Genomic DNA, 24863 nt, shown 5'->3' with positions numbered 1-24863 from the left:
TATGACGTAGATTGGGCCCAATAGGTAGCTAGACATGATCGATTTTCTAGGTGCTTGAGTTATTAATTTCTCTCACCTTCCCCTACGGCAGGTCTTGGAAAAGCTCAACAAACAACTCTTGCTTCGCCCACCATCATTCTTCTACCCATGTTGTAAGAGTGTTGACGTATGACCTTCCAGACTGACTTCTTCAATGCGGTGGACCTCGTCTTCAGTCAACCGCCAACCCAGCGCCTGCATGTCATCCTGTGCTTGGTCAGCATCACGTACGCCGACCAAGGGTACAACTCCTTTATTGATGGAATAATTCAAGGCCACGGCCGAAACAGGCACTCGATGATCAGCGGCAATACTCTTGAGCACATCGATGGTCGGCTCCAGCATACGCATCGGATAACTGCTGAATCGCCGATTGGCCTTGGGCTCGTTGAAACGCGAATACTTGCCGGTCAATCGGCCTTCCGCGAGCGAAGCAAAGCCTTGGAAACAGATTCCACGCTTGCGACATTCACGGATCATTCCGCTCACTTCAGGTATCCGGCGGAGCACAGAGTACTCGCATTGCGACACAGATAAAGGGATATCGCTTTTGGCTAGCTCCTCGGCCATATGGATCATCTCCTGCGTGCTGTAGTTGGCAACCCCAACGGCACGAGTCATACCTTGATGCACGCATTCGGCCAAACCTGCGGCCACGGTAGCGATTGAACTGCCGTGAATCGGTCCATCGACCAAGTATATATCCACATAGTCGAGACCCAGTCGACCTAGAGATTCTTTAAGCCGAGCACTGGGCCCACGCGACTGCATCAAAGTGTTCGACAAGCCACCCGAGAACCACTTCGTTTGTACGACGAACGAGTCTCGAGGCAGACCTCGGAAGAGTGTTCCGCAGATCCTCTCGCTCTCGCCGTTTCCATATGCCTGCGAAGTGTCGACAAAGGTGAGTCCGACTGACTTGAGTTTTGCCCATGCCTCGTGAATTCGGGGTAGATCGGTTGTCGCGTCGTAGTCAAATGTCGCCTTGTCTCCCCACGACCAGGTACCAATGCCTAAATATGGAATCTGGATGTCCTTGCCATTGAACACGCGCACGTTCAGGCGGCTTTGAGAATTAGGCACGATGTCTCCGGGAAGCAAGTGAGCAGGATCGCCCAGGTTTGGATCTACAGATCGTAGACGGGCCGGGTGCACTCCCTCCGTAGCTGACATGCCAGAGGCAAGCCCAGCCTGCATCATATATTGAGTTCCCATGACGAATGATTGTTCTTTGAAGAAATTGCCAGCTGAAGAGATTCCGAACTTTTGGCTACCCACATTCGCACGCTCGTAGATTTGGGCAGTTGGGTGGAATATGCTGGCTTCTTATATATCTTCCGCGCACTTGAAGGTGAAATAGGTGAGCAAATACGTAGACATACCTACCCAGGTCCAGCCCACACCTATTTCATGGATAGGTAGTGGCATGAGTATGAAGTGGTGGCAATTGGAACACACCATGGGCCAAATACCACCATGCTTGCATTCAGCGCCTTTCGTGGTCCAAGAATCCCATGGGAATGCAAATGGAAGACTGGACCTGAACAGATCCCTATCGGCAGTTCCAATCAAGACAGAATAAAATATTGTCAAACCACCGCCTCTGTCATTGCTGTGGTGGTGGCTCGAAGCGCGCTCCTTTTGACGCCACTTCCACCAAGTCGATACCCTAGACGTGTGGCGGGGGTCCTACAGTTCTACCCATGTCAACTTCATGTAAAATCAGTCCCAAAAAAGGAAAGTCATGATCCAATTAGTCCGATGAATTTTGCATGCAGTACGCAACGACCCTTGACAGAGCGAAAACAATCAATGGATCAGAGATTTGTGATTTGGAAGATCACGGCAACAAAGTTATCATTAAAGCTGGAAGTAGGCCGAGCCTGCTGCCGTGGCAAGGCTTACTCAGATCGCTGAATAAGGCGCCTTGTAACATGCGGAACTATGCACATTTGGGGGGGGGGGGGGGGGGGGGATAACGACGTAGAAAAGAAGAAAGCGTAAGATGAGATAAAAGCAAACGGAGAGTCCCACACGGTGAGAGGACTGTTCATCAAACGCCGACGCTATGCAGAAGAATTGTGGCGCCGAGAGGCTTCGTGAGCTTCGACGCGGATGTGAAAGAGAAGATCGTCAATCTCACGCAAAGCATTGGGTCCCAAGCTTGCGGTCTTGATTTCGGAGAGGAGATCTCTCAGAGATTGGGTAATACCCGCCTCACTATTGTCTGAGTGACGGGTAGGGAGCACTGGTTCTGTTTGAACCGCAACGGTGGCAAAGTCGAGAGTTAGACTAACTTCCTCCGCTGTAATGGACTCAGGCATTGTGTTGACTTCCATTGATCCTCGGAAGTCAATGCCCTGAGACCTCGCTGAGTGGACAGAGTCCAGTCCAGTGGCTGGCACCTTTGATGCCTCCTCGGTGGACATGAAGACAGGCGACAGTGCCCCTTGCTCAGACTTTTGAAGAGAACTGTTCACCGAGGCATCAGTGCCCCCACTGGCTAAAGCGTCCATTGACGCAGCTGCAACTGACGCTGGTTCATCGTCGAGTTGATTTTGAGAGAAACCACGCTCACTATGAGATGAGACGGGAGGGGATCTCAGCTCAGTGTGGGAAGAACGCGATTTGTGAGAACGGGAGCTGCGTGACGCTTTGCTCCGCGGAGCGTCCACTGCCCTCACAGGACGTGCAGCCTCATCTTTGAAGTGGACTGATCTGCGAGACTCCTTTGCAATCGGCTGTGAAGAAATGCTGTCTTCAGTCAGCTCCTGCTTAGTGCCCAAATCTTCAGTCTCCAGCTTCGAGTCAATGGCGAGGAGTTCATTCTCCCGCTTTTGGGAGCTGCGGGTCACGCGACGCGTCATGGTCGGCGACAGACTTGATGCAGACCGATTGTCCGAAGGCTGGGAGCTTGTCGCCGTAGGCAAACGGCTAGGCCCAGCCTCCTCGGTTTCCATACCTGTGGCCTCGTTCGCGGTCGATAGACGGGTTGAGCGTCGCCTGTCGGGAACAGTGGCCTTGGCATGTTCGTCTTCACGCTTTCTCTTCTTTGTTGCAGACTTCCCAACCTCAGATTCAGAAGGAGAGACGCTCATGAGCATGTCAACGACAAGCTCCATATCTTGCTCGATCTGGGAAGCGACCTGGGATTCCAAGTCCTCGCTAGAAGAGTCGGCATGCTCGTCTGGCACCACTGGTGTCGAGGCCACTTGCACAGGCTGCACCTGCTCTTGCTCAGCTGACTTCATACTCCCGTTTCTCTTTCGCTTGTTGGATGAGGACTTGGACTGCTCGCTTTTTGGAGCTCCGCCTTGGTCCTCCAATCCAGCCGGGCTGGCGGACGTCGCACTTGGAGCCAAAACAGCTTCCGACTGATCGACAGCAGCAGTAATTGAAGCTTGCGATGACCGAGTACGACGGCTAGGGGGTCTAGCATCAATCGAGTTTGCGGGCTCTTTGCTCTTGGCGTTTGCAGCAAGACTCGAATGCAGGAGCTTTCTCCGCTTCGCTCGCCGAGATGAGCTGGAAGGCTTTTTGGGGCTCGGACTCTTGGATCTGACCTCGGGTGGGGAGGATGGCACATCTGACGCGTTGTTGTTCATGCTGGCAAGACGCTTTCTTCCCAATAGCTCTGGTCTCGCTGTCGGTGTCTGATCACGCGTGGCTGGTGTGGGGGATGATCCGATGAAACCTTCCTCGTTCTCCGCTGGAGCCAAGGTTGGAGTTAATGGAACCCCAGACCGCAGATGTAGTCTATGAAGGTGCTTTGGTGTATCAAACCCTGACTTACCAGGATCATTCGCCGGCGAAGAAGATCGAATGGATTCAATCATGCGGAACATTTCCCGTTGACTCTGTCGTCTACTCTTTCGAGTGGCCAACGGTGCCTCCGAGCCTCCTCCTTCTGAGCCAGGATAGGCGGGTAGTTGAGGCTCGTTCAGCTCCGTGGGGGGTGGCATAACATGATCATTCAGATCAATGTTAGATGAAAGTTCAAGGTTTGTGGTTTGTTCGACGCTCTCCTGGCTGCAGTCATCAGTCGCTGACTCATGAAGTTGGTCATGAGAGTCGACGACGGAGTTCGAGGACTAGTACATGTTTTCAAAGGATCAGAAAGTATTCTAGTGCAATGTGTAATGTGGAATGCTAATACCTGGCTTTCAAGATCTGGCGACGAGGCACGATTTGCCAGCCTCGCGGTTGCAACCGACAGAGCTTGACCCATTGGTGTATGCTCGATGAGTGACTCTGTAATTGTTTCTGCTGAACCGATGAAGTCGACAAATTGCTGGGATATTATGGAATGTATAGAATTTAAGCCGGCGCAGATAACGGGTTCGAAGTGTTGTAAAGAGGAGTAGCCGTCAATGGTCATGGGGCGAAGGGTGTTGAGGAGAGAAGTTGAGAGCGCGTGGCACTATTTGAACGTGTGAGGAGACGTTGACCAAAGAGGAAGCGACGTGGACTTACTGCCAAAACAAGCTGACTGTTCACCCCGCGTGAAGCAAACAGCTTGCTCTCTGCATCTGCAATCCAAAGTGCTAGTGGTGACTGGAGCACCTTAGCCGCCTGAATACGACACGCTTGAGACCCAGAGACCAAGAATGAAGCCACAGATTCAATGAAGGTAGCAACGTGAGGCTCTTTTGAGTGGGACAGCTTATGGTAGCCTAGATCTAAACTACGCGTCATAGCCGTCAGAAGATCGTGAGGAAACCGTGCTTCCTTGGTTAGATCCGTATCAGATTTCTCGACTCCCACTTCAGCGGGGGTAGCAATAGGAATGGCGAGGCAATGCGAGAGTAGAGAACTGATGGGCACGTAAGTGTCAAGAATGGGCAGTGCAGACAAACGGCGCGCAATTGGTTCCACAACCAAATTCGCGCAAGCGCCGTCGCCTTTCTCTGTCTTGACCAAATTTACAAGCTCTCCCAACAGACATGACCAGTCGGAACATGAATTTGGAAAATAGGTCATACCAGCCAAGAGTATGTTGAGTATGATCTCATAGTCGCGAGCTGTGACAGCATCGCGCTCGCGCGCAGAGTCGACTGGGAGAGATCTCAAAGCTCGTGATACTGCTTGTGCTGTTCCAGACCAGATTTTCTCCGCTAAATGTGGCGCACTAGTCGAGGCTGCTAAGCTCTTCACGCTCATTTCAGCACATTGACCAAGAAGCTCGAGACGTGACCCTCGAGAGATCCTTGCGTCGCAAGACGTCTCGATCAATCTGCCCACAAGTCGAGCGTACGATGGGATCGATGGCACTGTAGCAGATTCACTGCTGATCATGCGCAGCAAGTGGATGATGGGAGTATTCAGATTGTTCGTCAAGGAAGATGGACGGTGCGTCGGAGTACTGGAGGTCTGGAAGGCGCCGTCCTCGGTCTGTAGCATGACTTTCTCGGTGAAAGGCACTCCACCCAGAGATGAGATCATCGTCGTTGACAAAAAAAGAAAGATCTCCATGAATGCGTCCCATGCATCTTCGCCCTCAGCGTTTAGTGCTCCTGGTCCTGCAGCCCAAATCCGATGGAGCAAGCCGAGAACACTAGCAACGGCCTGCATGGACTCGCCGGAAGGAGTGATCTCCTTGCTTGAAGCAAACGAGAGCGCGCTTGCCAGTGCTCTCCAGGCGATGGCAATGTTCGATTTATCGATTGATTCGCGATCCCAAGCAGAATTCCTGAGAAGGGACTCAAACACAGCAAGAACAAGGCTTACTCTCGCGCGTACCCACCGAGACTCCAGAGACGGAAGCTCTTCCACCCCCATCCTTGCATTGTCGGTAATCCGAGTCTCAGTCCATACCTTTGCTTGTGAGCTCCAGAGCAAGTTCGCCACAACAAGCGCCGTGATATCACTTACGGCTGGATAGGCACAAAGAACGTTTGCAGATGGAGCAGCCACGTATTCCTCCCAGATGACATCGACATGGTGATAGGGCAGCGAGGGTCGGAAAGCATAATAAAGCAAATGATAGTAGCTGCTTAGCGCCAGTTGAGAGGGGAACAGCTCTGCTCTATCGGACTTCTTGCGTTCGAATTGCGAGAAGACAGGCTTACCCAACATCTTCAGCAACGAACGGCTCGTATTCTCATTGGGACTCACAGCGTAGATAAAGCGGTTCCAACCCACGATGGCTTGAGCTTTGATGGCTGATTCACTGCAATTAAAGCACTTTTGAAGAACAAGAACCCACTCCTTGAAATGGACCCACTGATCGAGAGTCCGCTTTTTACTTCGCAATAGCAGAACTATGATACTCCAAATTTGCGGGACATGGATGCCGGTTTCGAGAGCAGCGACCATGCGTGACATCCTTTCCTTGATCTCAGTCACTAATTTGCGTTTCCCTTCCAGGGGCCGATCGAAGAGTTGCTTAACGGTGTCGGAGAGCAAAGTTGTAGGGCCGGCAACCGCGGAAATTTGAAAGCCCAGCGCAATGGCTTTGACTCGAGTGTCTTTATTTGAATGGAGCAGGCCAGAGACGAGATGTTCGATCCATAATGCGGAATGTTGAATGAACAAAGACTTAAATTGGGTGAGAAGCCGTTGGTAAATGCTTAACCGATGGAACGAGATGGCTTTGCCAGAAACGTGATTGCTTAAATCTTTGAGCGCAGTGAGAAGACGCGTCACCCGCGAGGCCGTCATGATTTTTGGACTGAAGTTTTGCGTAGAGAGAATGGACAAGTAATGGGTGAGGACGGATTTGGCAGCTTTACTCTCCTGAAGCGAGGTGATCGCGTGCTCCACTAGGAAGATCTTGAAGTCCTCGGATACTTGCGTAGAAATGTCCGGTTGCCATATAAAAGCAGCCGCGAGCTTCAAGGCTTGATTCGCGATTGTTGTGTCCATCGGAGTGCCGTGTATGAGATCGCGAGTCACATCGCGCTGAATGAACTCCGTTATCAAGCCCAACTTGTCCCCAATTTCTTTACCCCCAGGTAGAGTGTCGTATGTTCGCAAAGCATTGAACAAGTTCATGTATGCATCTAGGCGGGAGGAAATACTCTCTCCCGTCAATTGCTGGACTACTGATTCCAGCAGCATGTCGATGGATTGGGTGGTGAATTTATTGACATTCGGTGACCATGCAGGTATTGGAGAGCTTGTTTCCTTGAGGATCGATTTGAAAGGCCTCCCTTCGAGTTCCGTACTGCTCCGAGGATGCGCTGGGCCTGACTTCGTCTTTTCCGGGTGTCTGCTGTCCGAGTTTGGCTTGGGCGATCCGATGACGGTGTGCAGCCATGGTGAGAAGTTGACTCTTTTGGAACCGTGACTCGATGGAGGAATCCTTGTCGTATTGGGAGTGTGCGCCGAGGCTTCTGGAGTTAGCAGAAGCCTTGCAGGTTGCTGCTCGTCGTCGTCGGTTCGGGAGCCCGGCCTAGGAGGAGTCGGAGGGCGAGCAGGGAGAGGGCCGGGGATCTCGACCATGGTTCAGGAAGAAATGAGATTATGAGACAGCCGGAGTGAGGAAGTTGAAGACCATTGCTAGATCTCAAGAGGGCGCGATTATGGTCCTTGAAACGAGTGTCGGCAGGTTTGCGTTGGGGACGAGCTGGCAAGGAAAACCTTGAAGAGCATCCGACCTCATGCATGGCCGTGAAAACTGCCTCGCGTGCATGTCGCGAATCGCGAATCGCGTAAAGTGGCCGTGGCCGCTTGCAGCCTCATCAGTCAGGCAAAAAGGCACCGACGACGGGCACGCGGGGGCCCGCCAGCTCATGTGTCAGATACCACGCGTTGTGGCACGCACAATGTACAAATGAAGGTACCGAATACCTTGATACTCCCATTATCTGACTCCTTGTTCGCCATAGATTAGGGAGGGTCTGAATCCTAAAACGTCCAGTCTAAATTGATTATTCAAAGGCCCCGCGGCGCAACTACTATTCAGTATTCACTCAGAATCTCTATTTGCTACGAACGATGCCCTTTTAGGTACTCAGCGGTCAACTTCCTCACAGTCATTGACAAGGCACCCGGATGAGTCTGCCTGCACGGATTGAGGTTCAGTAAGCCGTGAAGCAGAAAGCTACTGGTATGTGTAGAAAAAAGAAATAACTATACCGGAAGTAGAGCATCATCCAAGGGCCGACCGTCTATCGACTCTGTAACAATAGCCAACAATGGATCGATCCCGAAGCGCGGGTGGGGTGTACCATCTGGTTTCTCCAAGACGGCCATTGCTGCAATGGTTTCCCCGCGTCGCCCGTCGACCATCCATCCCTTTCTCAAGAACAAAATTGCGAGCAAGCGCTGCTTCACCTGCGAATCTCCGACGGACCGAAAGTGAAGGAGAACGGGCACTGTCTTCCGAAGCAGTGCGAGCCCTGTCAACCTCGCTATTTGCCTTTTTGACAAGGCCAGGTCGGAAAGGGAGTAAACTTTTCTGTTCCGACGGGCCCCAGCATGAGCCTAAACCAGCTGCAAGGAGCAGGTACGGAGGAGCTCTTGGTCACTATCTATGCCGATCCTCACAATACTCTCGCAAACTCAATATCAAATAACTGATCAGCCTTCACAGCCAAGCTGCAGCGAGTAACCCAGTTGCTCGCCTCCTTAAAGGACAACTTACGGGAGAGCCGTCTGACACCAGCACGTGAGTGTCGCTTTGCAAGTCGCTGTTCGCGAATTTCGATTGCGGGTACTAATGCGAGGGCTAGAGAAAAGCGAGTTACTTCTGGAGCTGCGCCAGCATGGCACAAATCCCGTCGACGCGGGGCCGATTTATTGCAGTGATGTATCTTGCTCATCCACCTGATCATTAGCTCCCGAATATGTGACACTCTGACGCCCTCGTAGGGAATTGAGTTACTAGCACGATATGGTCTTGAAGGAGAGACAGTCGATGTTCGACGTGCTGCACTGCGTTGCGTTGCCAACGCCCTTCTCCTCGATGCAAGCATGCGCCAGGTCTTTGCAGACACTGGACTTGGGGGCAGACTCGCTGAAAGGCTGAAGGTATCGAGTAACCATCATGCGCTGCATTTCGATAATTCTAACGAAATTCATTTGCGCTCATTAGACCGATAACTCAGAGGACGAGATGGTCACAAGTCGAATCTTGTTCCTTTCAACTTATGACAGCAACTTGGACTTTGAGGTCCTTTTCAAAGATCATTCATTGGGCGACAATGTCAACTTTGTACGAGGAACCCAAAATTTACAAGTCACTCTACATACTAACGGCAGTCTAGCAATTGGCCCGGCACGCGAAGCAGTTCCCCAAGAGTGGACGGAAGCCGCTTACGCAGATGGACGAGTTGGCTCTTATCGATACATTGAAACTGGTCTTTAATGTTTCGAAGTTGTATCCTGATCTCGCCAGCACTTTTTCCCCGTCTATTCAGTCCATACTGAAGATCATCAGCAGAATCGACATTCCAGCCAGGCCACTCGATGGACTGATCAGCTATTTGATCAACTCACTTTCTGTATTGGATCTTGAGGGGAAAAAAGAAAAGCATTTTGAGAGCAACCCCTTGTTCCCCAAGTTCAATCAGAACTGCAATGTTGACAAGTTGATCAACATTCTTGACCGGGCAGTATCGATCTACCGCCCCGAGGAGCTTGAAGAAAAAGCTGTCCCACTTCTACACTCGCTCATTGTCGTGCATGAAGTTGCTCCAGACGGCCCTCGCAAGTACATGCAATGGCTTCTGTTGCCCGAAGACAATGATCGCAGTCTGCCAATTGGGCACTCTGACACGCTATCCTCGAAGCTGTTGCAGCTTTCCACCAGTCCATACCCGAGCCTGAAGACAGGAATCTCCGAGCTTATGTTTGTTCTATCGGGCAAGGATGCTGAAAATCTCACGCGCAGAATCGGATACGGCTTTGCTGCCGGCTTCCTGGCCTCCCGTGGAATGGAGATACCCCAAACTGCCGGTGAAGCTTTTGCCACAAACGAGGACGGTGGCCTTGATGAAGAGGTGAATCCAGTCACAGGGCAGCGATTGGCAGCTGAGCCCAAGGATACAGGCCCACCAATGACTGATGAGGAGAAAGAGAGGGAAGCTGAAAGACTCTTTGTCTTGTTCGAGAGGTAGGTTCTGATCCAAGATCTTGGGGAACTACTTGCCATATACTGACCCTGACATACTACAGAGCGAGGGCAAATGGTCTCATTAGCGTTGAAAATCCTGTGGCTCAGGCAGTTCGGGAAGGCAGATTCGAGGAACTCCCTGACGACGCTGATAGTGACTAAACACATTGCCATTGAGCGAGGGCTGCGATATGACTCTATTTGAATAAACAATGCATAAGAGAATCCATTTTACCGTTGTCACACCTTTAAGAAAAGCATAGACTGCGAACGGAGAAGTGGATTACAGGCTGCATTTTCACGCAGTGCCGCAGCAGCACCGCTGATACTGTAGTAAAAGTTCATACATCTTTATGACCTTCGACCCGCTGAGTACAATTGCAGACGCCCAAATTTACCAAATTTGCCAAATTCGCTGTCGCCGGAGTCGAGTCTTGAGCCCGAGCTGAGCCAGTCTATCATTCCATTTGAATAGCTTCGGTCAGCGCCTCTCGACTTCAAAGGAATGCATTCGAAGCGCTGGGAACCACAGAGGTGCCACTCGGAGGTTCCCGTGCGGGCGGCGGCATGACGTACCGTGGATCGAGACGACTCATGAACGGCAGTATTTCTCTCCGCCTGCCGAAAAATTGTACGCGGGGCAAAGTTGTCTTTACTTAAAGTCACACGATTTTTCCTACGATCATTTTTTCGTTACAACTACACTTTCTGACGCACTGAAATCGTCGAAATTCCCGTCAAGATGTCGAAGCCATTTGATCCCGAGCAGGCTGAGAACCTGGAGGATGTATGTCATTTACGTCTGCACCAATTTGCGGGGTCACCAGGAAACTAATCAGGTTCACAGATGGAGAAGCAGTTTGCTGTGAAGGGTCAGTCGCATGTTATTTTAGTCGCGTCGCATACATGCCAATGCCTGTCTTGTCAGAATGGTATGATCGCACGAACATCCGCTGACCGTTATATCTCGAAACAGCTGTTGAACACCTCATGACATACTGGGCGATTCTTGAGAAGGTCAAGGGCTCGCAGTTGCGCCTCACTAAGATGGATGATGAAATCCACGAATCTTTCATGGCCGAATTCCCCGACTTCGATCCCGCTGCCACCGTCGACGAGGATGAAATGAAGAGCAAGGCCGGGAAGGAGAAATGGCGCAATTGGATCAACAAGTTCGACAAGAAGATTGAGGACTTCAACTTCGGTACTATCATTCGCACTCGTGCGGATGCTGAATACGATCAGGACACCACTGTGTTCGGTGAGTCTTCAAAAATGCCCTCACGGTATTTGCGCCTATTCACATTCGCTAATCGCAACTCTAGGTGTGCGCATGCAATTCTATGCCATTGAAGTTGCTCGGTAAGATTTGTCGCCTTGGTCAATACTATACTTGAAGCTAAGCCGTACTAGTAACCGTGCTGGACTGAATGACTGGATCTATGAGCGTGCTCAGAAGGCCAGCTCTTGAGTTCGATCTGCCTCTTTTCCTCCCGAATCCTCCCTCCTCGACGATATTGCATAACACAGCACCTAAGAGGACACCTGCTCAGCCCAGGAGGCTAATGACATCAAAGGCCCAGAAGGAAGCGCTCCGCTGGCTGGATTCATGGCCTCCTTGGGGCATTACATAAGAATGACAGTGATGATGAATGCGATAGAATGTCTATATTTTTTTTGGATGGCTGTGGCCGCTAGACTCGAAAGTCTTTTCACACAGGTCTCACATTATACCCGGAATGAATGTTTCTCAATTTGGACAACCGTGCTTTCGTCTTCATGTTCTATAACTTAGTCTATCCTCGCTCGCCAAGTCTGGAGCATGCACCTATAGAATGATATGGGGGACTAGAGATTTCCTCGCGAACAGCGTCCACAAGCGGACCTTACTTTGCGCCAGAATTGACACTCTCATTGAAGGCTTGTCATAGCCCAGGCAAATATTTCAGTGTCTTTCCTTGTCTATCAGCCTACATGCTGACGCGGAGCTGAGAACAATGATTTGCCGTCGCATTGTTGTCTGGAGCAACCCCACATGACTGTCTAAGTTCCACTGTGACAAGGAATCACTTTTGAGACAAAGAAAGACCGTCAGTTATCTCGAACACGACTCAGGCGTAGTCAAAAAGTTTCGATTTCTTTTCCAACAACTCGACTCTTCGACTCCAGGACTCGACCTTGTCTTACTACACTAAATCCATTCGTGTCACTGGTGACTTGTGCATATCCCCAGAAATGCAAACCAACGATGCGGTACCTCAGGAAACATTGCCAACTACTAAGCCTTCACCTAGTTGGAAATCCTTGCTCTGTTTCACCGACCGAAGACACATGCTGCCTCTGCTCACTGGAGCTGTCCTTGCGTTGCTTGCCGGTTTGGTAACACCTGCGCTTGCTATTTTCCTGGGAAATGTCTTCGACGTCTTTACATCTTACGGAGCCGGACAGATCACGTTCGAGGATCTTCACAGCAAAATTGTCGCTAGCTGCTTTGGGATGCTGGGTCTCGGTGCTGCTGGATGGGTGCTGAGTAGCACCTACTTTGCGGTTTTTATCGCATTCGGTGAACTCCAAGCCTCGAATATTCGGAAGAGGCTGTTTGCAGAACTAATCAAGCGAGATGTTGGCTGGTATGAGGCTCAATCAGAAGGCTCGGGGGCTTTGTTTTCTGGTATTCAAGCGTATGTGGTCCTCTCGTTCACACTGGAACAGTTCTCTAACGGGTTTGACAGCCACATTCACGACCTCCAACTAGCGGTATCTCAACCTCTTGGCCTGCTTTTGCAATATTTTTGTCGATCTCTGGCGTCCTTGGGTCTTGGACTCTACACATCTTGGAAACTATCTTTGGTCACTCTCGCGGCTATCCCACTGTTCTCGTTCATCATTGGCTTTATCTCAAAAAGGATGAAATTTAGCATCGAAGCGCAACAGGCAGAACTCTCACAAGCCTCAAAAGTCTCCAGCAATGCCGCCAGCTCGATCGATGCTATCAAATGCTTGAACGGGCAAAATATTGAATTGACCAATTATTCTGCCCATATTGAGGCATCCGCGACCCATTATCGTCGCCAGGCGCGACTTAACTCCTTGCAAATCTCATTTGTACGATGGATGGTGTTCGGGATGTTTGTCCAAGGATTCTGGTACGGCAGTTCGCTTGCTCGAGCGGGTGAGCTGACCCCGGGCGAGGTGTTGAGAACATTTTGGGCCTGTTTGACTGCAGCCCAGTCCATTGAGCAGGTGTTGCCCCAGATGCTAGTGCTTGAAAAAGGAAAGGTCGCAAGCTCTGTCCTCACGTCAATACTACATCGGCAATCGCCTCACTTTTCCGCAGTCGAAGCCAGAGGTATGCTTTATCCGAAGCACTGCGAGGGCGATATTGAAGTGAACAATGTGGGTAGTCTATCAAGCGACAATATGGCGAACTTGTGGTGGAACTACGAGCTCACATTGGATGTAGGTATCTTTCGCATACCCGAGCCAGCCTGGTCGAATCGTGCTCGAACCGTCGACGTTCTTCTTTCCTGCTGGAGAGACCACCTTTGTCATCGGCAAGAGTGGTTCTGGGAAAACTACACTCGGTCAACTTTTGATGCGCTTTTACCCCTGCCGGTCCGGCGAGATACTGATCGATGGCAATTCGATTGAGAAGCTTGATATCAATTGGGTCCGGAACAATATCACTCTGGTGGAGCAACGCAGTGTCCTTTTCAATGACTCTGTTTTAAAGAACATTGCATTCGGACGGCATAAGCATGAATCAGTTTCTGCTGAGGACGTTCAGGGTTCCATTAAGGTTGCAATGCTACAAAATGTGCTAGATGCGCTGCCTAAAGGCCTTGATACCTGCGTTGGGCCCGGTGGAAATCATCTGAGTGGGGGACAAAGACAAAGAGTCGCGATAGCTCGAGCCAAGCTTCGTGACACTCCGATCTTGATCATGGATGAGCCCACTAGTGCTTTGGATCCTGTGAATAGATTGGCTGTGATGAATGCAATTAGGGAGTGGCGAAGAGGGAAGACCACCATCATTATTACCCACGAAATGGCTCATATCAATGAGCGAGATTTCATATACATCCTCGAAAGTGGGCGTATCGTGCACAGCGGGTATCGAGATGCGATCGAAAAACAACCTGAGGCCGAGAAATATTTTCGGAAGGACACTCAGGATGATTCGAGTGCTGAAGGTGGACTGAATCCTGCACTGACGGTACGGGACTCTGCTCTCTCCTGGGAAGGTCTAACTCGCCAGATTTTGTTACCCCAGTCTGCGTTGACTCGATCTGCACATCGCGGGTCTCAGAACTTCGGCGGGCAAGCTCACCACCGGGCAACATCGTGGTCTGATACGTATGAGCAAATACTATCAAGGGAAGAAGTGCGCTCAATCGACAGTACAATGCTGGGTATTACCTATAATGTCAGCAAACGTGGGTCAATTATAGGCATTCCAAGAAGAGATCTTTCGCCTATTCGCCCAAGCTCATGCTATTCAAGGCCTATGGTGGAATTGGAGATGACTTCATTACAGCGCAGTGACAGCAAGGGCAGTCAGCCGAGTCCTGAATCTGCTATTTTTGCCGCCCAACGCGAGGCTATCCATGACGTCGAACCAACAACCAGGTCCAAACGGCATAAAGAAAAGCCTACAGGCTCTATGTACAACATCATGCGAAGTGTCACGCCAGCTTTGACATCAAATCAAATAGTGATATTGTTACTAGGAACACTTTCAGCACTGGCCCACGCGAGCGCAACTCCAATTTTCTCCTATTGCCTTTCACAATTGTTCAGCACCTTCTATGCTGGCACCAATAGCGATAGACTCACAGTTATGTGGTCCTTGGCCGTGCTAGGTGTATCGATTGGGGACGGACTGGCTTCATTCTTCATGCATTACTTTCTGGAGTATTGCGGCGAGGCCTGGATGAACTCCCTACGCAAAAGAGCCTTCGAGCGTATACTTGATCAACCTCGAGCCTGGTTTGAGTTGCAATGCAACAGCTCAGCCAGACTCACGGCTCTCCTCGATCAGAATGGTGAAGACATGCGAAATCTGCTGGGTCGCTTTGCTGGATTTGTAGTGGTGGCAGTTTCAATCACAGTGATGGCCATCATCTGGAGTTTGATAGTCTGTTGGAAATTAACGTTAGTTGCTCTCGCGTGCGGGCCTCTCATCTACGCGATCACCCGCGGGTTTGAAGGCGTGAACGCTTTATGGGAACATCGATGCACCGAGTCGAATACACTGATCGCGGAAATTTTCACGGAGACTTTTTCAGAAATTCGCACTGTCCGGACTCTAACATTGGAAGGCTATTTCCATGATAAACACAACAAGGCGTTATCAAAAAGCCTTGTAGTTGGGTTAAAACGGGCTTGCTATACAGGCCTATTATTTGGTCTGCTGGAGTCCACGGTCATGTTTGCAAGTGGTAAGCAAAGATCTTGCCCTCGACTCTCGCTCCGTATTACTGACGCACATGTAGCTTTGATATTCTATTATGGTGCCATTCTTGTGGGTGCAGAATTTACCGTGAATGACGTGATGATGGTGTTCTCTCTCATTCTCTTCAGCATCGGATATGCAGCCCAAATCTTGTCATGGAGTAAGTTGCGCAAATGAATCAGGTTGTGAATGACTCGTCGCTGAGTTCTGCTCTAGTCCCTCAAATCAACACCTCTCGCGAAATTGCCACGCAGCTCTTGCGCCTGGCGAGCCTGCCCAACAACAATTCACATGAGCATAAAGGACAGTTCAGATCTTCGAATCTCACTCCCATCCAATTCATGGGCCTGGACTTCAGATATCCATCCCGGCCTGAGACTAAGGCCCTTAAGAGCGTGTCTTTTTGCATCGCCCGACATTCATGTACCGCCATCGTTGGCCGGTCTGGCTCGGGCAAATCGACAATTGCATCATTGCTGATGGCGCTTTACGAGGCACCGGGGTCCAAAGACGGTCGGCCGACTGTAAAACTTGGCGGCCATGACATTTCACACCTGCATGTACCAACTTTGCGGTCTCACATCTCCATGGTTTCGCAACAGCCCATCATCTTTCCAGGAACTATTTACGATAACATCAGCTATGGGCTCGGTGACAGGGCATCTATTCAGAGTGTACGTATGGCTGCAGAGGCGGCGGGGGTTGATGACTTTATTCAGTCACTTCCCAACGGATACTTCACTGTGATTGGAGATGGGGGTATTGGTCTGTCTGGCGGCCAAAGACAACGTGTAGTCATTGCTCGTGCGTTGCTTCGAAAACCGCAAATCTTGATCTTGGATGAAGCTACTTCGAGTCTTGATCCTGCTGGGGCTGAAATCGTCCGTCGGACTGTGCAAGACCTGGTCGCATCGCGCGATGATCTCACTGTGATCATCATCACTCACGCAAAAGAGATGATCGAGATTGCTGATCATGTTGTGGTTTTGGATGAAGGATCTGTTGTCGAAGATGGCACATACCGAGATCTTTCGAGGAGAAAGGGTGGAAGATTGTACAACTTGATAAATAGTCCCGAGAACACGTAGTGGCCGTGTTGTCTTCCATATGTTTTTCTCAATTGTTGCAGATGTTCCGGGGAGTTTGTTCACCTTGTTTCGGATTGCGGATTAACTTACATCAATGATATGTAGTATTTGATTTAGACTGCGACATCTTCTTGAAGAGGTGGGCATTCGTTCAACGAGACTTACACACTTGACTCATGACTTGTCAATGACTAGCCTCCTCTGCAGGGCTGTATTTAAGCTTTGAGCAAGTGGTCCTTTTCTTCATGAGGCTCTGTGATGCCAAGACTGTGTCTTGCCAATGTCCTGCGGGGCTCGTCCCTCTCGACTGGCGCGGGCGTTAATTTGTGCGGAGCGCGTCCACTCAACGACTCACGAACATTGGGAAATCTGCATATTCTCAGACAAAATCTTATATACTCAGTTGCTTTCTCCAAGGCGACACTATTTGAAAAGCAAATTCACTCTATAAAATCCAAACACAAACCCTTTCTCTTCTTTAACTGGGATCATGGCCAAACCAACCATCATCTTCGCGCCGGGTGCCTTTTGCCCCCCGAAGATCTTCGATGGCCTCTCCCAGAAATTAAATGAACATGGCTATACATGTTATGTTGTCTCATTCCCATCCGTCGAGCAAGCGAGCTCAGTCAGAGACCTCCAGCCAGATATTGACGCCGTGCGCAGACTCGTCCAGCCCGAAGTCGACGGCGGCCGAGAAGTAATAGTCGTTTCGCATGGCTGGTCTGGTCTCCCCGTCAGCAGTTCCCTAGACGGTCTGGGGCGATCAGAACGTGCAAATCAAGGCAAGAGTGGCGGGGTGACCAAGTTGGTGTTTGTCGCTGCGTTCATCCCCCAGGTGGGCGAGAGTATGATCAGCGCTTTTGGGGGACATTTGCCGCCGTGGCATGTTCGTGATGTAAGTGACATGATCACCAAGCAACTTTGAAGTCTTACCTCGGCGGATGCCTCTACTATAATGCGGCCGTGGTCCCTGGGAAGAGAGGATGGTTCACAATTCATGTGGCGCTAATGAGTTTGGTTAGGAAACCACTGGCACTGTGACAGCCAGCGATCCATTCGCGTTATTCTTCCATGACGTTCCCAATGGTCGAGAATGGGCCCAATCGCTCCGCCCTCACGCATGGTCCACAATGGCATCACCCGCTACAAGTGCGGCTTACTTGAAGATTCCTTGCTCATATCTGCTCTGTGTCAACGACTTTGCCTTGCCTCTTGTGGTCCAGCAGTTAATGGCTGATCGTGCTCAGCGAAGGGGGGCCGTCATGGAAACGGAGAAGATCAATTCGAGCGACTCGCCTTGGCTGGCAGTCCCTGATGATGTGGTAGCTTATCTACGGAGACAAGCCGGGGAAACTCTCCAGTAATGGATTCTGCAATTACATGTATATATTCGGCTAGATATTCGGGAGGGGCTTGATACGTTAGATCAGAAGCTTCATGGTTTCCGCTATTCCGGAATGACTTTCACAAATAAGTATCACAGAAAGAATGTAGACTAGGGCAAGCAAACCCAAACAAGAACCCAATTCCATCCCATTTCCTGACAGAACTCGCGTTACAGGCTGCAGGGTTTCCTCTTCCTCAGTATGTCAATAAGGGAGCATACGAACTCTCGAGATAGAGGGAGTTTCCTACTTGTGAGAAAGTCTCCGCATAGCCTGCTTCAAGCCGGAAAACACCTTTTTTTTCTTGTCTTCTGGTGCCGGGCCTGATGAGACCTCCTGCGAGTTGTGCGCGTTTTCCTGACGAACAGGGTTGTCTGCAAGAGCTTGAACACTGGAGGTGCCTCCACCGCCACCCACAGTCACAGTCAATAGCTTTGGATTCGAGTCAAACACGCTTCCAGACTGATCCTCCCCATTGCTGGGAGCGACGTCATCGTAGGGGAATGCATAACCTCGATGGTCGAGAGAGATCTCATGACAGATCCGTGAGTAGTGGTTTGTCACAGGGTTCTGGTAATAGTCGGCCACTGTCGCCCCATTCGGTTGCTGTGAGTTGCTCAGCAAGGTCGATCGATTGAATGCGGCCGCGAGTCTGGCAGTCACGGCATCTTTGATGCCATTGCCGGAGACTGCAAAGGCACCAGAACTGTTGCTGAAGATGTCGGCAGTCGAGGGCTTATCGTAGGAAAAGTTCTGGGAGGTAAAGTCGAGCTTGCCCTGAGCTACATTCGCTTGAAGATTGCCAGCCCCGCCTTGTGTGTTGACTGTCAGGTCGTTGTTGGAGTACTTGTCCCAGACTTGATTCACGTACGAATCGTAGTAATTCTTGAACAAGGAATTATCCAGAACAATGCCCGTATTGGGGGAAGCAGCGCGGAGCTGTCTTCCATTGTTGCTGACAATCAACTTGTCCCATCCGGCCTGGTCTTTGGCATTCTGCTGTTGCAGTGCCGAGCAGATCCTTCCCAATCCATCTGATGGCAATCCCAAAACAGAGTGAGAAGCGCCCGACGTGTTGGTCAGGGTCAGCGCAATGGGCAGGGACACAAAGTCGACCATTGTGATATTCGCATATAGTTGGAAGGAGTTCCACGTGAATTCACAAAAGTCCCAGTACAGGTTGTAATTGGGATCAGACGGGTTGGACGAAGAGGGTTCAACGAGTGCAGGTCCAGGGTTCACATAGAAGGTGAGCTTGCCATCGCGGACAAACCACAGTCGACCTCCCGCGATGTGTGGAATCGAGACTGTTTTGGTACTGCCAGCAGGGCCCAGTGGGATTGCACAGTCTTGATCCAGCGCACTGAGGGTGCTGGAGGGAGACGCCGGGTAGTACGGCGTTTTACCATCTGCTTGAATCAAAACGAGAGCGTTGTTTCGATCAATTGCGTATCCGGTAATGTACGCATAGACCGTGTCGGAGCCAGTCTCGTTCTTCAACGCAAAGTCCAGAGTTGCCATCTCGGCGGTGGCTCGGAAGTTGATAAGAGATCAAGACAGATGAGAGAGGGGAAAGCCCAACCAAAGACAGATCTCCAAGCTCTTGTCAGGGCGCCACACACTTGGCTTGGCCGGAGACGGGCGATAATATAGGCGTGTATAACACCTGAAGGCTAAGCCGGGCAAATAGAATTTGGATAGGAAGCAGTGTATGGGTCCACTCAAGGACGGGATGAGATCATGAGAAGCCACCAACTCGGGCAGCACAGCAGGATTTCAAATCTCAGGTACCAAGTGGTAGGATGCCCAGGAGGTCCAGACTCGAGCTGGAACGTCTTCACCCAGCGTCGGGTTATATAGGTCCCAGAAAAGGCAGGGACTACGACTTTTACACCCACCATCGGATGCTCAGTCAAGCAAAGCTGACTCGGTCCGGTGATCCGTCCTTGCGACGACTTGGCACGTCCATCTTCCAAACTCTTTGTCCACGGTAACCATAGTAATTGGCTCATGCCTTGTTCCAAAGACCATGGCAATCAATCCTTCACGGACGATGAGCTGCCACTCTCGGCACATCTTGAAGTCTATGTCGAGTCCGACCGCAAGAGGGTGCAGGCCGGCGATCATGCCGGGTGTGCAGATGATCTTATTGCCGCGTGGCGACCCATGGAAACGGTCTTTGACTTTGCGGGGCAGCCTTCTCCACGGGGAAAGCCTGTCCACGCTGTCATGCATGATGGAAGTACCGAGTTTGGAGAGATCGTCGACATGAACGGCATGAACAGGCCCGGCAGGCAAGGGCCGGTCAAGGCAAGGGAGCACTGGCGCCTCCTCAGGCTCCTGCTCATGTGCGGTGTGTCAGTACAAACAACTCCATTTTATCCTTCCTTCTAAGCCGGGGCGTTGAGGCTCACAATGGATGCTGGTAGCTTTTCTCTTCACTCCCTCGAGTAAACAAAGTTCCACAATGTAACCTCTTTTGACATGCTGATGCGTCATTCGCACAATGAAGTAATGATCAACTGAGCCTCTCCATAACCGATGGAGTAAGTTAATGAGTGCTGAACTCTGTTCTGAAAGAGTAGTCCAATATGCTACCTGTAAGGGTCTGAGGTGACAAAGATCATCTTTTGTTTTCGAGATCCTTTGATTCGTTGTGCAAGACGGTCGGCTTTGGAGAAAATAGAATCATAAGTCGAATAAACACTGCACTGGAACGATCTGGGATCAGTATAGTTTTCTTTCGGCAACCTAACATCCTTCCGTGTAACCCCGATCCACAGCTTTCACGTAACAAGTTCGCTGGATCGCAAACCAGGAACGCTGCGTTGACTCACATGCCCGTCGTCGGACGGTTGATCCAAGAAAGTTTGTTGATCAAGAGAATAATCCAGGTGGTCACAGTCAAGGTTGGATGCTGCAGACTTGGATCACGCTCATTTCTGAATCTTCAAGTTCGAAGAAGTCAAGGAAGGGCATCAAGTATCACTTGACTAGGCAGGGATCTTGTCACCCTAGGATTCATGGCCGATCAATCTCGAGGACATCTAAACATCTTGATGGACTGACACCACCACTGTATGATCTCCAGTTCTTGCCGTAAGCTGAGCTAAGCATTCTCTTTGATTCCATCCAAGATGTGATGGAGTCTCTTAGGTATGTCCACTTGTCCAGTATTGAGCTGTGTCAAGCTTCTAGGCGGTAATGTAGACCAAAGAAGCACCAGCACCTGGGCTCGGAGGTCTCGTTTCCATGGATGTGTGTTGCAATCCTGTGTCAAAACCCGTGTGGGTGACTGTTCCTGGTAACAGACGATCGGGAGAGATGCAGTGTTGATGAAAGGTATCGAAGAGGGCCCCACCACACTCCTCAAGGAAACTAATTGTGATCGGGTCTGTTCCGATCATCAGGGTATGAGTAATAATATTCAGAAGCCGGGATCAGCTGGCTGTGAGCGGTATTCATCAGGGCAGGGTCGATCACCAAGCCAGAGTGTTCGCTTCAGCTCAGTTGTGAGGTAAATCAGTTGCGATATTGACGCGAGCGGAAGGGTTGCAATTACACGATGGGTCTACAGTAGCCTACTCAATTTTAGCCTGTTTGTGTATAATAGAGTAGAATGTGACTTTGGAGTGTACTATCAAAGACAATATAGGTGAGTGTAGGATATACGTGATCATCAAGTTACCAGTACTGTGCAGAAGCTGGATGTTTACGATCCTGTCTCTACTGCAGTGGATAACTGAGATCGGTTCGAGGGCGCCGTGCTCCAATTAAGCATTCAACTGTCTCTCACGCCGGGCATGATAAGTCTGCCCTACTAAGTGGTGGAGATAATGAAACAAAACATGCTCAATTCTCTAGACTGGTACAACAAGACTTAATGTAATGATAGAGAGGTATGAACTTGGCTTTGTACGACCGACCGGAGATGGACAGAACACATCAACACAGTCTATACTCTATCCTTCAATCCATTCACACCGTTGTGACTCAGCTCTAAATATTCCAATTTAATCGCTACACTCGCGGCATTGGGTCACCGAAACGCCGAGATGAATGGAATCTCTTGCTTGTCACTCTTATCAGATATTCGGCGTGCATTGACTGTCTCAGATAGTCATAGACCACGGAACACCGCAGCTTCTCGGTCAAAGCTCAGACCCTTGAGCTTTGGGCGGCCTAATTGAAATACTCGGCCTCCACCAATACACGGTAGGGGTGCCTTCGAGCTTCATGACAAAAAGAAACATACAGAACGGTCATCGTGGAAGAGGATCAGAGTAGTCGCTCAGATCGTGTTCGCCGAGGACAATGAGCGCACATCTCGTTGACATCACTTATCGCTAGGGATCCAAGACACATGGATCGGAATCCACGTAGTATGTAGTATGTACTATGTACAGTACCAGCAACCCGCCAAGACAAGACCGCCGTCGTCATTCAGTCGGAGGCTGCTGCATCCTTCGGTCGCGAAAGGTTCAACTTGCTTCAGATGCGACAGGGCTCGTCAACTAAGGTACCAAGCAAAACTCAGCCTTGACATTGCAGTCTTCCTGGTTCCGCCGTCTGCCCAAATTGAACAGACTCGGAGCGAATCTCCCGAGTGGGCAACGCCCCTGTGGCTGGGACATTGCCGCCATCTGTTGCGTCGATCCGCTCCTCACGCTGATTGAGATGAAAAACACTGGGTCCGCAGGATAATAATAGGCATCAGGCACTGAGCCACTGTCTTAGACCACGCACCCGTGTGGTCGACTCCACTTGTGCCTAGAAACGGTGCCCCATTCTCAAGATTGCTGATTTCCAAGTTCCCTCAACAGTGCGCGGAGGCTGGAATTCGTTCACCTCTCACTCACATCGCAGACCTCTCTCCCCACGTTTCATCTGCTTTTCATCCCACATTCCGCCATCCCTTGATCCTCACTGAGTTGCGCGGCGGCCCTTCCATGTGTGGGCAAGATCAGTAGGGCCCACCGCCCGTACTCCGCCACGATGTATCTCCCGCGAAAACGAGAGCTCAGCCGTAAAAACAGCGTCTTCATCATTGTAAGTGCTCGTTCGGGACCGTGCAGACATGACACGCTGCACATCTTGTCATTTAGCCGCAGCTGTTCGATGTGAAAATGACAGAAGGTAGTGCGAGAGCTGACTGAGTTCGTCTCTCAGTGTGTCTCGGTCTTGATATCCCTGATTATCCTCAGCGTTTGCAGTTATTCGGTCGCTCGATGGCTGCGAGTGCGCTATTCCGAGCCCAAGTACCTTCCCGGTCACATCTTGAAACGACAATGGAGACAATGGCGCCCGGGTAATTCATCGTATGGACAGGTGCCGACCCATGGTCAAGCTAATGGTCACGACACCTCTTATCGGGGTGCTGGACAGTCTGGCCCAGAGATGACTTCTCGATCTTCCGGCAACGCCCGCAACAACAATCACAATGACAGCAATAATGGTCCGCAGCGAGAGACCTCAATCCGCTCCGTGATGACGCTGCCGGCGTACTCCGCAAGTCCCAAGCCGACAGAACAGGTCATTGCGCGCGAGGGAGAACGTGCTGGAATGGACATGGTTGTGGAATTCCCCGAGACGGCAGAGGAAGAAGAGTCTCGTCGAGAAGATCAAATGGAAGCTCTCTATCAACTTCGGGTACAACGACGGTATCAGTTGGCCGTCCGTGAGGCTCGTCGTCGGGAGCGTCGGGAGGCTCGGGCCCGTGGAGAGTCGATCCGTCTCGATGAACTGCGCCAGGATTTGCGCGATCGTGGTATTAACTCTTCCTCTGCGGCCTCGTCTATCATTGCGGAATACCGAGCCCGTGAAAGAGAGCGCCGAATCGCGAGCGTGAGCTACGCTGACCTCGGTCATGTTCGACATGATGGCACCCGCCTGCGGGCTGATTCTCACAATTCCGACTCCGACCAACGCCCTCTTCTCCAAAACGCAGATATGCAGGAGTCTTCGCCTTCATTGACCACCGTACCTACGACTCGCTCTCAGGTGCAATCTTTTGCGTCCACGGTCTCTGTTGATGCGGATTCGCTGGCCTTGCGTCCGGTTTCCACCCACGCATCGTCCGTTCGACCCGTCGCGGCCGTGGTTGAAGAAGGAGACCTAGGTACGTTCGAACTGCCACCCCCGGGGTACGATCAACTCGACTGGGGGGAGGCCCCCGCCTATGAGGGTCCCATCAACCAGTCAGCCAGGGAGATTCGATTGCCGGAGATTACTCGGTTGCCATCGATCCACATCAACCTCGCGAGTCCGATCTCGAATTCTCCTGCGACTCCCACGCCAGTTGAGGACGTGGTGTCTCAGCAGCCTAACTTGGCCTCGGGAAACACTGCGGTAGAGGCGGAAGTCTCACCAGAAACCGCTGCGTCCCGGGATGTCACAGCCGAGTCGAGCGACAGACCATCGGCAGGACCACCTGCTTAGTGGTGCAGATGGCGCTGTAAGGGTAGTCTCCGACGTGTTGGAGCATAGTAATGGCCGGGAATCCCTCGCTGCAGACGAGTTCGTCCCACGGCCGTGGGTCCGTTTAGAGCATAGCTCTTCTTTCCTCTTTTTCTTTTCACTGCCCGGTGGATGTAAGTTTCACCTTGGCGTCATGATCTTGCAGCTTTTTTGGCACGAATAGCGAGGCGTTCGGTTGGGATTTGGGACTATGTAGCGTGAGATCAAATTCAGCGGCTGCGGCTTCACTCCGGAGTGAGTAGTGTAGTCATCCACCTTTAGAGAAAAGGTCATTTCTCCCCCACACTTCCACTCATTCATCAAGAACAATGATTATCTAAGATGGCGTACACAAACCTACCTTCCATTGATCTCGCTAC

General features: G+C 50.9%; 9 protein-coding genes across 9 annotated transcripts; 6 read left to right on the top strand and 3 right to left on the bottom strand.

Moving 5' to 3' along the window:
• Nucleotides 1-141: 141 nt before the first annotated feature.
• Nucleotides 142-1254, bottom strand: N7539_006613 (uncharacterized protein; the record flags this gene model as incomplete). The annotated part of the gene is made up of 1 exon (XM_056936214.1): nt 142-1254. One exon carries the CDS (start codon nt 1252-1254, stop codon nt 142-144), a length of 1113 nt encoding a protein of 370 aa, XP_056788149.1.
• Nucleotides 1255-2105: 851 nt separating this feature from the next.
• On the bottom strand, nt 2106-7482 carry N7539_006612 (uncharacterized protein; the record flags this gene model as incomplete). The annotated part of the gene is made up of 3 exons (XM_056936213.1): nt 2106-4130; nt 4196-4459; nt 4513-7482. The coding sequence occupies 3 exons, from the start codon at nt 7480-7482 to the stop codon at nt 2106-2108; spliced, it is 5259 nt and encodes a 1752-aa protein (XP_056788148.1).
• Nucleotides 7483-8460: 978 nt separating this feature from the next.
• N7539_006611 (synembryn) lies at nt 8461-10258 on the top strand (the record flags this gene model as incomplete). Its single annotated transcript, XM_056936212.1, has 7 exons — nt 8461-8488; nt 8576-8650; nt 8715-8791; nt 8854-9012; nt 9077-9196; nt 9249-10096; nt 10159-10258. The coding sequence occupies 7 exons, from the start codon at nt 8461-8463 to the stop codon at nt 10256-10258; spliced, it is 1407 nt and encodes a 468-aa protein (XP_056788147.1).
• A 580-nt stretch (nt 10259-10838) lies between these two features.
• Nucleotides 10839-11567, top strand: N7539_006610 (polysaccharide biosynthesis domain-containing protein; the record flags this gene model as incomplete). The annotated part of the gene is made up of 5 exons (XM_056936211.1): nt 10839-10883; nt 10944-10968; nt 11073-11357; nt 11422-11458; nt 11510-11567. The coding sequence occupies 5 exons, from the start codon at nt 10839-10841 to the stop codon at nt 11565-11567; spliced, it is 450 nt and encodes a 149-aa protein (XP_056788146.1).
• A 698-nt stretch (nt 11568-12265) lies between these two features.
• Nucleotides 12266-16639, top strand: N7539_006609 (ABC transporter ATP-binding protein; the record flags this gene model as incomplete). The annotated part of the gene is made up of 4 exons (XM_056936210.1): nt 12266-13492; nt 13560-15537; nt 15592-15711; nt 15768-16639. Coding segments are annotated over 4 exons (4197 nt in total), but the record flags the coding sequence as incomplete, so codon positions are not given.
• A 490-nt stretch (nt 16640-17129) lies between these two features.
• N7539_006608 (alpha/beta hydrolase) lies at nt 17130-18006 on the top strand (the record flags this gene model as incomplete). Its single annotated transcript, XM_056936209.1, has 2 exons — nt 17130-17537; nt 17665-18006. 2 exons carry the CDS (start codon nt 17130-17132, stop codon nt 18004-18006), a joined length of 750 nt encoding a protein of 249 aa, XP_056788144.1.
• Nucleotides 18007-18273: 267 nt separating this feature from the next.
• On the bottom strand, nt 18274-19548 carry N7539_006607 (glycoside hydrolase family 64 protein; the record flags this gene model as incomplete). Its single annotated transcript, XM_056936208.1, has 1 exon — nt 18274-19548. The coding sequence occupies one exon, from the start codon at nt 19546-19548 to the stop codon at nt 18274-18276; it is 1275 nt and encodes a 424-aa protein (XP_056788143.1).
• Nucleotides 19549-20037: 489 nt separating this feature from the next.
• On the top strand, nt 20038-20421 carry N7539_006606 (uncharacterized protein; the record flags this gene model as incomplete). Its single annotated transcript, XM_056936207.1, has 1 exon — nt 20038-20421. The coding sequence occupies one exon, from the start codon at nt 20038-20040 to the stop codon at nt 20419-20421; it is 384 nt and encodes a 127-aa protein (XP_056788142.1).
• Nucleotides 20422-23022: 2601 nt separating this feature from the next.
• On the top strand, nt 23023-24465 carry N7539_006605 (uncharacterized protein; the record flags this gene model as incomplete). Its single annotated transcript, XM_056936206.1, has 2 exons — nt 23023-23076; nt 23197-24465. The coding sequence occupies 2 exons, from the start codon at nt 23023-23025 to the stop codon at nt 24463-24465; spliced, it is 1323 nt and encodes a 440-aa protein (XP_056788141.1).
• Between the last annotated feature and the right edge of the window lie 398 nt (nt 24466-24863).

The sequence above is a fragment of the Penicillium diatomitis genome (assembly GCF_028827545.1).
Source record: "Penicillium diatomitis strain IBT 30728 chromosome Unknown utg000009l_segment0_segment0, whole genome shotgun sequence".
NCBI lineage: Eukaryota > Fungi > Ascomycota > Eurotiomycetes > Eurotiales > Aspergillaceae > Penicillium > Penicillium diatomitis.
Note: the sequence above shows the minus strand (reverse complement) of the source record. Positions and strands in the feature narration are given on the sequence as shown.